We start from the raw sequence: 12,408 nt of genomic DNA, 5'->3' as shown, positions 1-12,408 counted from the left end.
ATATTGAGCAGTGATGACATTTCACCAAGTTGTATTAAATACCACTAATAATAGCAGAGGGTCTTCTAAGTATTATAATCAGATTTGGATTTTTTTAAAATTTCTTTCTTACTCAAAGTACACCTGTAAAAATACAGATTTCAGCTGGGCGTGGTAGCGCATGCCTTTAATCCCAGCACTTGGGAGGCAGAGGCAGGAGGATCTCTGTGAGTTCAAGGCCAGCCTGGTCTACATAGTGAGTTCCAGGACAGTTGGGGTACAGGGAGACCCTGCCTCAAAAAACGAAACAAAAAAAACCCAGATTTCCAAAGTCATCTCTCCAATTTTATTATCAACTTTGTCATTTCTCTTTACAGATTTCTCTAGTACAAACACTGTATATACATTTACTAATCCAGGCAAGCAAACACCACCACGTCTTGCTTTTTCTTTCAGTTTACGTTTATTGATTGGTTGATTGAGTGACTGACTGACTCATTGATTGCTTGCTTGATTGATTGGCTGGCTGATTTTGTGTGTGTGTGTGTGTGTGTGTGTTGTGTGTGTGTGTGTGTGTGTGTGTACACTACAGTGCACATGTGGAGGTCAGAGGACAACTTCCTAAAGAGTCAGTTCTCTTCTTGTATCATGAAATTTGGTGGCAAGTGCCTTACTCACTGAGCCATTTCACCAGCCCCTTTTCATCTTAATACATGGTCCAGCTACATTAAGAAAATACTTTTCTCTTGGTTCTGTTGTTGTTTTGAGACAGGGTTTCATTATGTAGCAGTAGCTGGCCTGAAACTTGCCATGTAGACCAGGTTGGCTTCAAACTCACAGAAATCTGCCTGCTTCTGCCTCCTGAAGTCTGAATTTAAAGACATGCCCCACCACACCTGGCTCTGTTGGGTCTGTGGATGACTTTAAAATCTATGGTGAAATCACATTCAAATGACTTCTAAGTCAAGAAAGATGATCAAATTTTCCTTTTTTAAGGAAACACATAGTAGTTCTTTTTTAAAAGTTACATATATAATGACCAGAAGTTCTATTCTGAGGCTCAGCTAGTCTGTTGGAAATGAGAGAAAATTAAACATAAAAAGGGTAATGAGAGCTAAAGAGATGGGTCAGTGTTTAAGAGCACTGGCTGCTCTTGCAGAGGACCTGGGTTCGATTCACAGCACCCACGTGGCAGCTAACAACATTGCGTAACTCAAGTGTCAGGGGATCTGATGCCTTCTACTGACCTCCACAGGCATTGCATGACATGGGTGTACTTACACACATGCAGGCAATGCACTCATGCACATAAAATAAAAATAATAAATATTTTTTAAAATGGGTAATGAAAGACTTGAGTGAGAGAATGGTAGTAACCTTGGAGTTACTATGTCCAGCCTCCATTTTATTTTTTGAGATAGGGTCTCACTGAACCTGCAACTTGCTATTGTGGCTGGACTGGCTGCGCCTGCCCAGCTTTTACATGGGTATTGAGGATCCAAACTTAGGTTCCTCATGCTTAAATAGCAAGCCCCTTACCATTGAGCCATTTCCCCAGCCTGGTAACATGTGCCTATTTTTTCCATTTCTTTTTTCTTCTTCCCTTTTTTTCTGAAACAGGGTCTCCCTGAAGCCTCAGCTGGCCTAGAACTCACTATGTAGACCAGGTTGGCCTTGCTCTCATAAGCGAGCCGCCTGTTACACCTGGCTTTTCCTAATTTCTTAGACATTTTAATTCTTTTGGAAATATCTAATTTTTAAAAAAAAAATTTATGTCTTGAGTGTATTGCCTGCACGCATGTAAGTGCACCTGTGTCATGCAGTGCCCTCGGAGGTCAGAAAGGGAGTGTTGGATCCTCCTGAAACCCAGGTCCTTTGCAAGAGCAGCCAGTGTTCTTAACTGCTGTTCTCTCTCTTAAGTTAGGTGTGGTGGTCCATGCTTTTAATCCCAGCAGTTGGATAGTAGAGACAGGAGGATCAGGAATTCAAGGCCAGCCTAAGCTATATGAGATCCTATCTCAAAAAACAAAAGAGGAGGCTGGAGAGATGAGTCAGTAGTTCTGTTCTGTTCCCAGCACCAATATGGTAGCCAATAACCATCCATAACTACAGTTCCAAGGGATTTGATGCCCTCTTCTGGTCCAGAGGCACTGCATGCACAAGTACACTCACATACATACATACATACATACATACATACATACATGCATAACACTCATACACATTAGATAAACAAAAACAGGAGTGGTAGCATATACTTGTAATCCCAGCACGTGAGAGGTGGAGGTCTAAGGACTTTTTAGAAAATAATATCACCTCTTAATTAGGAGCAGTAAGCTAAACTATAGGCCGGCTAGTTCACTAGAAAAGAACCAGGGAAAGAGAAGTCTAAAGGAGCCTTTCTGGAGTCAGGACAGATCTCAAAAGACTGGCTCCTTGACCACATTTAATTAGACTGCTGAACAATCTATGCTCTAGAGCATAGTCAAAAAAATAGTTGATGCTTAATGGAGCCTCAGGCCTGAATATAATCCAAATGAGGCACAGTTTATCCAAACCTGCTGTACTGGTTAATCTCAAGGAAAGAGGTAGTTAGAACCAAAATAACTGACATCTTGGGGTGAATATGTATCCTTCCCCCAACCAGGGCTTTGTTTAAAGACTACCAATAGCTTCCTACTATAGTGGAAGTAGACTTCTTAAAGTAATCTGGCCATATCACAAAATAAGTAAACCCCAACAAAAACTGTAGAAGGGCATCAAGATGACTCAGTGGGTAAGGGTGCTTGCCACCAAGTGTGACAACCTAAGTTCTATTCTCAACCTTCTATTCTCAGAACCCACTTATGGTACAAGAAGAGAACCAGCTCCTACAAATTACTCTCTAACCCTAACCCTAGCCCTCTCTCAGACAAGGGAAAAAAAAAAAAGCTGGGTGTGGTGGGGTATACCTTTACTCACAGCACTCGGAAGGCAGAGACAGGTGGATCTCTGTGACTTTGAGGCTAGTTTGGTGTACATAGAAGCTGGGGCTACAGGGAGACCATGCTTCAAAAAACCAAAACCCTTGGGGGGGGGGGGCACAGTACTTGGCCTAAACCTAGTTATTTAGCAGATGAATGCAGGCTTGAGTGGGTGGGATTATGGGTCATGACTTCAGAATTATCTGATCCCAAGTCATTTCAGTAGTCATCTCTGGCTAAATTTTAGGGAGATCTTAATCTAATATAAAGACTTAAGATCTGTTCTTTGACTTAGCGCTCTTTGACTTAGCAAAGCAGCTTGCATGCCACAGCATATTCTAGTGACTGATGCTTTTTGAAAAGGCTTATTGGATAAAGGGAAGCTAGGGGAAGAAGCATTGCCGTATCCTTCCTCCCTCAGCTTTAATTCTGAAGTTACAAGGAGCAGAAGTGGAAACCAGTGTTGCTAGTTAATGTGGAAGTATTAAAATAAGTAGCTGCAATTTTCATTTCCAGCTCTTTTCATTTTTATTAAGATTTCATCCATACCTGTGAAAAGCTCTGCCATGAAGGAGACTGTGGACCATGCTCTCGAACATCAGTTATTTCCTGCAGATGCTCTTTCAGAACAAAGGTAAATCCTAAAAATTGCTGGAATCATTACTGTTGTTGCCTTTTAAAATGGTGATTATGGGGGGGGGGACCAGAATAGCCAGTTTTATTCATATGTATGATTCACTGAATCCAGTCAATGTATACTGACATGTATACTCACTGTGTACCATTTTAAGGATAAGTTTGAGGGTTCTAGCACTCAAGGCTTAGAGGCCATCCATCTACAGATGCAAATGTGAAAAAAAAAACCACAGTGTACTGTTACAAGGTCTTAGCCAAATAAGAAGTTAGAGGGGACACAGTCCTTGAAACTGTCCTCACTTGTGCACCCACAAGAATCCAGACAACTGCTAATTTAGTCCACATGACCACTTTGTTCAGATATGAGCTAAAGGTTAGTGGCCCCTAAGGCTACTCACAGCTTGATAATTTGGTAGACAGACTCACAGAATTCACTGAAAATCGTTACGGTCATGGTTGCAGTTGTATTTAAGGAAAAGACACAGATTGAAATCAGTCAATAGGAGAAGCACATGGGGAAGAAGTACCAAATGTAAAGCTTCATTTGTCCTTCCCCATGGAGTCAGTACATTACTTTCTCAGCATCAGTGTGTAACAATCAGTGTACATGGAATATTGCCTGCCAGGGAGCTCCCCCAGGCCCATGTGTTTAGTTTTTATTGAGTCTTTGTCATACTGACATTGTTGACTACCCACATTGCCAATTTCAGTCTCTCCAGAGGTCTATTGATACTTTGTGATACCCATTGTGGCCATTCTGCTTCTGTGTCATATGCTTAGCTTGTTCAGTGACTCAAGGCCATAGGTAATGGTACTCATCATGGTATTCCACTAGACTTAGAAAGTACCTCTCACATGCCAGAACTCTTCTTAGGGTAAGGCTAATTTTTCAGTTTCTAATTTTGCCCTGGGTAGTTAGGATTGGGCTTTGTGATATAAATGGGGCATCTGACCATTTTGGAGTTGGGCTTTAGTACCCATTTCTGTGTCTCAAACCAGAAGGGACATGAAGTCTTCTACGGATGTTTTGGGGTGGAACTACTGAGTAACACTGTCTGTCCTGCTCTTCAACTAGGAGGCCCTTTCAGTGCGTATCAGTACTTTCCCTGAAGAACACAGGCTGGGGGTAGAGACAGTTGATTCTGTTTGTTAAATGTGGCCTGGGTAACAACTGATTCCCAAATGATTTTGAGGATAAAGTTCATAAATTGGAAGGTAGCTTAATGGGTAGTCTTCAGAGTAAAAGAAAAGTAAATGTAATATATTATAACAAAAATTGTGTTAAGCTAGCCAGTCGTGGTGGAGTACACCTTTAATCCCAGCACTCGGGAGGCAGAGGCTGGCAGATCTCTGAGTTCAAGGCCAGCTTGGTCTACATAGTGAGTTCCAGGACAGCTGGGGCTACAGGGAGATTCTGTCTCAAAAAGACCAAAAAAAAATTGTGTTAAGCCTTTGAGGCATTTTTTTTTCTGAAAGTCACAGCAGTACACATGAATGTCAGCAACAGTATTACTTTTTACTTTATAAATACCAGGTTAGTGACTGAAAGAGCTGGGGATGTAGCTTAGTGATAGAGCATGTACTTAGCCTACATGAAGCTCTGAGTTCAATCTGTAGCATCCATAAAAGAACTTAGATTTAATGATCATTAGATTTTTGAACATCTGTAGGTGCTCTTAATAAACTTTGTGAGCAAGAGTTATAAAAAGGCAGACATTAAGCTAGGAATAGCTCCTTTAAATTTGCATCGTTCTTTCCAGCAGTCTCATTTTCTGCTTTCTTCTCATTCGCTCTGTCCTCGTGCTAATAGTGGACTCCATGGCAATGAGTATATTCTTAAAAAGCTATATAAATAGAATGTTTGGACATCTTTTTAATAGTTGTTGTGAGCAAGAGTTGGCTAAAGGAATTCACTGTCTATGAATTCTGTCAACCCTTTTTAGCAAGTTAAAAACTCTTCAGAGGCAAGCAGATCTCTTGAGTTCAAGGCCAGCCTGGTCTACATAGCGAGTTTCAGGCCAGCTGGGGCTACAGGGAGACCCTATTTCAAAAAGTGACCCCCCAAAAAAAAATGTCTTCAGAAAGCTAATGATCATCATTTAACCAGATTTTCCATGAACATGGATTCTTTTCATGAAATGTTTCTTATAATGGAGTGAAGGTAAATTTAGGGAGATTTTGTTTTCTTTTTCTTTTCTTTCTTTTTTGTTTTGTTTTTGTTCATTTTTGGTTTGGTTTGGTTTTTGTTTTGTTTTTTTGAGACAGGATCTCAGTCTGTAGCTCATGCTAGTCTGTCCTCTTGTCTCAGCCTCCCTGGTGCTGGAATTATAGGCATGCACCACTATGCCCAGCTAAGAAGCTTCAGTTTCTTAGGCCTCTTCACATCTATTATCAACTCTTAATTGCTTCTTTTAAAAATCAGAGTCATTTTTACTAAGAACTTTTCTCATTTTACTGGTTTCTGAGTACATGGCAATCTATGATACCTACAAATTCAGGTGCAGATGCTGAGTAGCCAGGCGCCTTCCACCTCATATAATTGATTGAGTTCACCATCTTTACCACACATGCTGTACAGGATCATGGCTCAACAGATTGCATGTGATAAATCTTTGGGGTTACACATGATTCAAACCATAGTAATGAAGTTTCAAAGTCTGATAGTCTGCTATATTCTTGGTTACACTTCAGCAGTATTGTCAGGGGTGCTTTAAGTGTATAGAGCTGTTTGCTCCTACATTATTATGTTTTTTTTTGAGACAGGTCTTCCTGTAGCCTCAGCCGGCCTGGAACTCTCCATGTAGACCAGGCTGGTCTCGAACTCACAGAGATCCACCTCTTCTGCCTCCCAAGTGCTGGGATTAAAGGTGTGTACTACCATGCCCAGAATTTTTAATGAATTTTTTGAGAAAGGGTCTCTGTATTGCTCTGGCTGCCCTTGAATTCAGTCCTCCTGCCTTTGCCTCCCAAGTGCTGGGATTACAGGCATGCATCACCATGCTCATCTTTTAGTTTCCATCCTTTCATCTGCTTTGTATTTTTTTTCTGCCTGGACCTTGGCCAGGTAATTATTTTTCTTTGTTTTGCATATCTTTAGCAGCCCCTTTTCATTTGCACTTTATACTTCTTACTCTGCTCTGAGTTTCAAGACCAGACCACAAAGATTGTTGGAATTGTAGTGCATGAAAAGTCAGGCAATCTGGGGTCCTGCTCTGAAGTGAAGTGCACTTACATAACTGGGATAACTCCAGGCTAGAGTTGATAAATAACTGTTAGGTTTTGTATTATTCTGCAGGTGTCATTTCAGTTACTCTTAAAGTAGCTATTGTTTTTCTCTTTTTCCATAGGAGCTTCCATGTACCAGTCTCAAAAGTGAAGGTATGACTGTGAAGGGGGGCACAAAGGAACTTTCTGGGATGAAGATGATGTTCTGTGTCTTCATAAAGGATTGAGTTATATGTTTGTCTAAATTCAGTGAAGATATATTTAAGATTAGTACATTTATAATTTTTGCCTTAAAAGGAAAAAAATCATAAATTTATTTCTAGTTAGTCCATTTAAAACAAATGAACTAAGTACACTCATATCTACAGCTTACTTTGAAATGCATTTTAAAAATAGGGGCTGGAGAGATGGCTCAGTGGTTGAGAACACTGGTTGTTCTTGCAGAAGACCTGGGTTCGAATTCCAGCACCCACATGTCCATAACTCCAGTTCCAGGGGATCTGATGACCTCTTCTGTCCTCTGTGGCCATTGCACGACATGGGTGCACTTACCTACATGCAGGCAATATACTCATACACATAAAATAAAAATAAAAAATAAAGAAAATAAATAAATTGAGGCCTAATATAGTGGTACGTGCCTGCAATCCCAGCATTCTATAAGTGGAGAAAGGAGGTTTGCAAGTTTGAGGTCAGCCCAGGACTCTAACATAGCAAGTTCTAATCTAGCTTGAACTACATAGGGAGACCCTGTTTAAAATAAATAAGGACTAAGGAGATGCCTCACCTGGTAAAAGCCACACAGGCCTGATGACTTGTGTTCAGGTACAGTAGCATGTATCTGTAACACAGCACTTCCTACTGGAAAGTGGAAACAAGGCGATTGGCTAGAAGCTCACAGCCAGCTAGTCTAGAGTATTCCTCAAAGTGGCAGACGTGAGCGAGACTCCACCTAAACAAGGTGCAAAGAGAGAACTGATTCCCAAAAGTTTTCCTCTAACCTTCTTGGCACATGTGTGCACACACACATGCACACTCGTGCACGCATGCACATGTACACAAACAAAAAATAGGCTAGAGAGATGACTCAGCAGTTAAGAGTGCTTACTATGCACTCATAAGGACCAGAATTCAGGTCCCAGCTCCCCTGTAACAAGCAGGGCATCTTACTCATGTCTATAACCCCAGCATGGACGGTAAGGGGAGAAAAGAAACATGGGTGTGCCAGCTTCCAGCCTAGCCAAACAAATGCAAGCCCCAGGTTCACGGAGAGACCTTGCCTCAAAGGAATAGGCAGAGAGTAATAAAGGACACCTGATACCCTCTTCTGGCCTCAGCATGTGCACACAGGCATGTACACCCACACATATGCATGCTCATACACACAGACACATGGCACTTAATATATAAATCTTTTTTTAAAATTAATATCTTCTAATTATTTTATTTGTATGAGTGTATTGCCTGCATGTATATAAGTGCACCCATGTCATGCAGTGCCCTTGGAGGTTAGAAGAAGGTATCCAATCCCCTGGAACTGGAACTGAAACTACAGACAGTTGTTAGTTGCCGTGTCATGTGGGTGCTGGGAACTGAACTTGGGTCCTCTGCAAGAGCAGCCAGTGCTCCTGACTGCTAAACTATCTCTCTAGCCCCCAATATATAAATCTTTACAAAAAATAAATTGGTGTTTAAGTGCTGTGTTGTTGTTCAATATACTGCATTTTATTTATCCATTCATAGCTGATACCTATTTACATGGTTTCCACATTTGACTACTATGAATAATACTGTTGTAAAATTTATATACGAGTTTGTTTATTCCTTTTTTGTTTTTTGAGACAGGCATTCTAGCCTAGGTTAGCCTCTAGATCTAAGATCCATCTGCCTCTGCCTCTTGAATGCTGCTGGAACTAAAGGTGTGTGCCACCACGCCTGGCAACCTTGAACTTCTTCTGAGCCTCTTGCCTCTACCTCCTGAGTGTTGGGATTATAGACATATGCCACTATGCCCAACTTATACATATATTTTGAGTAACTTTGCAGTTTTAAAATTTGTTAATTTTAATTTTGTTTATTATTCTTGAGACAGGGTCTCATTCTGTAGCCCAAGCCAGTCTGCAGCTCACTTCATGACCAGGCTGGCCTTAACTGTGTACCAGTTCTCTTGTCTCAGCCTCCTGATGCTGGGATTACAGGTGTAAACCACCACACCCAAAACTATTTTGATTGTTTTAAGATAGGTTCTCATGGGGCTGGAGAGATGGCTCAGCGGTTAAGAGCACTGACTGCTCTTGCAGAGGACCCGGGTTTGATTCCCAGCACCCACATGGCAGCTACGAACTGTCCTTAACTCCAGTTCCAGGGGAATCTAAAGCCCTCTTCTGATGTCCGCAGCATTTCACGACACAGGTGCACTCACGTACATGCAGGCAATATACTCATATACATAAAATTAAAATTAAAAAAAAAAAAAAGATAGGTTCTCCTGTATCCCAGGCTGGCCTTGAACTCTCTGCAGCTAAGGATGACCTTGAACTTCTGATCCTCCCTGCCTGTACTTTGAGTCCTGGGATTACAGGTACCACCACCACACCTGGTTTATGAAGTACTGAGGATCAAACCCTAGGCACTGTGCATCTAAGCAAGCACTGCACCAGTTGTGCTACATCTGCTCTGGTGTTTCTGATTCCTCAGGATATTTACCTATGAGGGAAATTACTGGGTCCTAAGTAGTTCTGTATCAATTTTTTGAACAACTGTCACTGTTTGCCACAGTAGCTATACTGTTTTATATTCCCAACAGTGACATGAGGATTCTAATTTTCCATATTCTTGACAGTTCTTATTATTTCCTGTTTTATAAATTGTACCCATTGGGCTGGAGAGATGGCTCGTGGTTAAGAGCACTGGCTGTTCTGGCAGAAGACCTGGATTTGAATCCCAGTCCCCACATGGCAGCTACCAACCATCCATAACTCCAGTTCCAGGGTATCCAGTGCCCTCTTCTGTCCTCTGTGGGCCCTGCACAACATGGGTGCACTTACATGCAAGCAAAACACTTATACACATAAAATAAAAAAATTAATTAATTAAAAAAAAAAGTTATACCCATCATGGCCTGGAGAGGTGGCTCAGTGGTTAAGAGCACTGGCTGCTCATGCAGAGGACCCAGTTTTGATTCTCAGCACCCACATGGTGGCTAACAACCGTTTATAACTCCAGTTCTAGGGAACCTGACACCCTCTTCTGACCTCAGAGGGTATTGTACATACATGCAGGTAGTACACTCGTACACATAAAATAAAGATAACAAAAGCCCGGCACGGTGTGGCACACCTTTAATCCCAGCACTTGGGAGGCAGAGGCAGGCAGATTTCTGTGAGTTCAAGGCCAGCCTGGAATTATCCCCATCATAACTCTTATGTTCCTCATAGGCATTTGTGTATCTTCTCTGGGAGAGGATCTCTTCAAATCATTTGCCAGTTTTTTAAATTGGATTATTGGGTCTTGTTATTGTCTATATTTTTTTCATATATCTCAATCTTAGATGCTTATTGCAAATATTTTCTTTCATTTTGTGGGTTGACACTTCACATTCTCTGTGGTGTCCTTCAATTTGATGCACAAAAGCTTTGAGTTTGTATGTTTTCCCCTTTCATATGTGCCTTTGGTGTGCCAACTTTTCGGATTTTTTTCTTTCTGGTAGGAATTGAACCCAGGTCCTCACACATCCTAGACAAGTGTTATAACACTTGTTATAACATCCTAGACAAGTGTTATATACACCGAGCCTAACCTGTATTCCCCTAGTTACTTTTTATGTTATGAGTGTATTGCCTGCATGTGAGTGCACTTGTGTCATGCAGTGCCACGGAGGTCAGAAGAGGGCGTCAGATTCCCCTGGAACTGGAATTAAGGACGGTTCGTAGCTGCCATGTAGGTGCTGGGAATCGAACCTGGGTCTTTTGCAAGAGCAGTCAGTGTTTAACTGATGAAGCATCTCTCCAGCCCCCACTTTTGAAAGTATATGTGAAGATCCCTTAACATGGAATTACACTGTGTGTGTGTGTGTGTGTGTGTGTGCGTGTGTGTGTGTGCGTGTGCGCGTGCGTGCACGCGTACACGCATGTGTTGCTAGGAATCAAACTTAGGGCCTCCAAGTAAATTTTTGATAGATACATATGTACTCCAGACATTGAGTACTTCTCTAGACTCCAAGTAATTTTTGATAGATAACATATGTATGTATAACCATCTGCCAAGTGTGATTACACCTTTTCTCTAAACACCTGTACTATTTGCTTTTCTTCTATTCTGACAGGTGAAAGTAATATTCTAAAGGCATTTTCATCATCAGTAATTTATTTACATTATTGCATTTGTATTTTTTCAGCCTGTGGTCCTTCACATGTGTTGAATGAATGTTCACATCCTTTGAATGTTTGTCTTTTTCTTTTTAATTGGCTATAACAGATGCTACATTTATGTGCGACAAGCGGTGTAACAAGAAACGATTGTGTGGACGGCATAAATGTAACGAGATATGCTGTGTGGTAAGTGGACCTAGCGTTTAGCTTAATCAGATTCCATTCATCTGGAAGCCTCAGATTTAGATTTCATTGGGAGGGGCCCTTAAGCAGCAAGCAGAGAGCTCTCATAGTTCCCACACCTATTCAGCACAGACATAGAGCCTTTTTAGGACTTGGCCAGTGGAATCCACTGGCATTGTAGCAGAGGAAAAAGCAATATAGGCCTCAGACCCCAGGGCCTAAGAACTTTCTTTAAGATTATATTTATTTTATTTATTTATTTTTTTGGTCTTTGTGAGACAGGGTCTCCCTGTAGCCCCAGCTGTACTGGAACTCACTATGTAGACCAGGCTGGCCTTGAACTCACAGAGATCTCTGCCTCTGCCTCCCCAGTGCAGGGATTAAAGGCGTGTTCCAGTACACCCTTTTATTTTATTTTATTTTATTTTATTTTATTTTATTTTATTTTATTTTTAACTGTGTATGTGTGTGGGTATGCTCATGTGAGTGCAGATGCCCACAGAGGCCAGAAGAGGAAGTCAGATTCCTTGGAGCATTTGTGAGCCACCTGACATGGGTGCTGGAAACAAAACTTGGGTCCCCTACAACAGCAGACCACACTCTTAACTGCTGAGATCGCTCTCCAGCCCCCAAAACAACTTTAGATATGCACAGTCTTTTGAGGGTTATTGTATTGTTCCAACATAGACTGGCTTAGACTTAGCCAGCTTGAGCTTTGGTTTTCATATAATTCATTTCTTAGGCCAAGTAAGCAGGCAAAATGAGTATAGTGCTTATTTTTTAATACACAGTCTTTATCTATAGCCCAGGCTGGCCTTAAACTTGGAACATGGCCTTCTACCTCTGCCACCCTAGTGCTGAGATTACTGGAATGAGTCAACATGCCCAGCTGACTGTGGCATTTTTCTTTGTATTTTACTAAATGAATATTTATTTCTCTTATAGTCAAGAAAACACATTAAAAGAATTATTTAAAAGTTTTTAAAAAATCTTTAAATCACTATTTAACAGGTCTTTCAAATGGGATTTTTTTTTCTTTTTGTTAAACTGTA

The 12,408-nt window shown here is 41.1% G+C and overlaps 1 protein-coding gene across 3 annotated transcripts in view; it reads left to right on the top strand.

Moving 5' to 3' along the window:
* The window catches only part of Nfx1 (nuclear transcription factor, X-box binding 1), a 75,887-nt gene that overhangs the window by 30,982 nt on the left and 32,497 nt on the right, over positions 1-12,408 (top strand). For all 3 annotated transcript variants that reach the window (XR_003850982.1, XM_008842473.3, XM_008842474.3), the window contains exons 10-12: positions 3,479-3,576; positions 6,926-6,956; positions 11,280-11,359. Coding sequence is in view for 2 of the 3 variants with exons in the window: in XM_008842473.3 (XP_008840695.1) it covers positions 3,479-3,576; positions 6,926-6,956; positions 11,280-11,359 (209 nt within the window). In the remaining variant the exon portion in view is untranslated. The remainder of the gene's footprint in view (positions 1-3,478; positions 3,577-6,925; positions 6,957-11,279; positions 11,360-12,408) is intronic.

Source organism: Nannospalax galili, unplaced genomic scaffold (assembly GCF_000622305.1).
Source record: "Nannospalax galili isolate Female #2095 unplaced genomic scaffold, S.galili_v1.0 scaffold341, whole genome shotgun sequence".
NCBI classification, from domain to species: domain Eukaryota; kingdom Metazoa; phylum Chordata; class Mammalia; order Rodentia; family Spalacidae; genus Nannospalax; species Nannospalax galili.
This window is presented reverse-complemented; position numbering and strand designations above follow the sequence as displayed.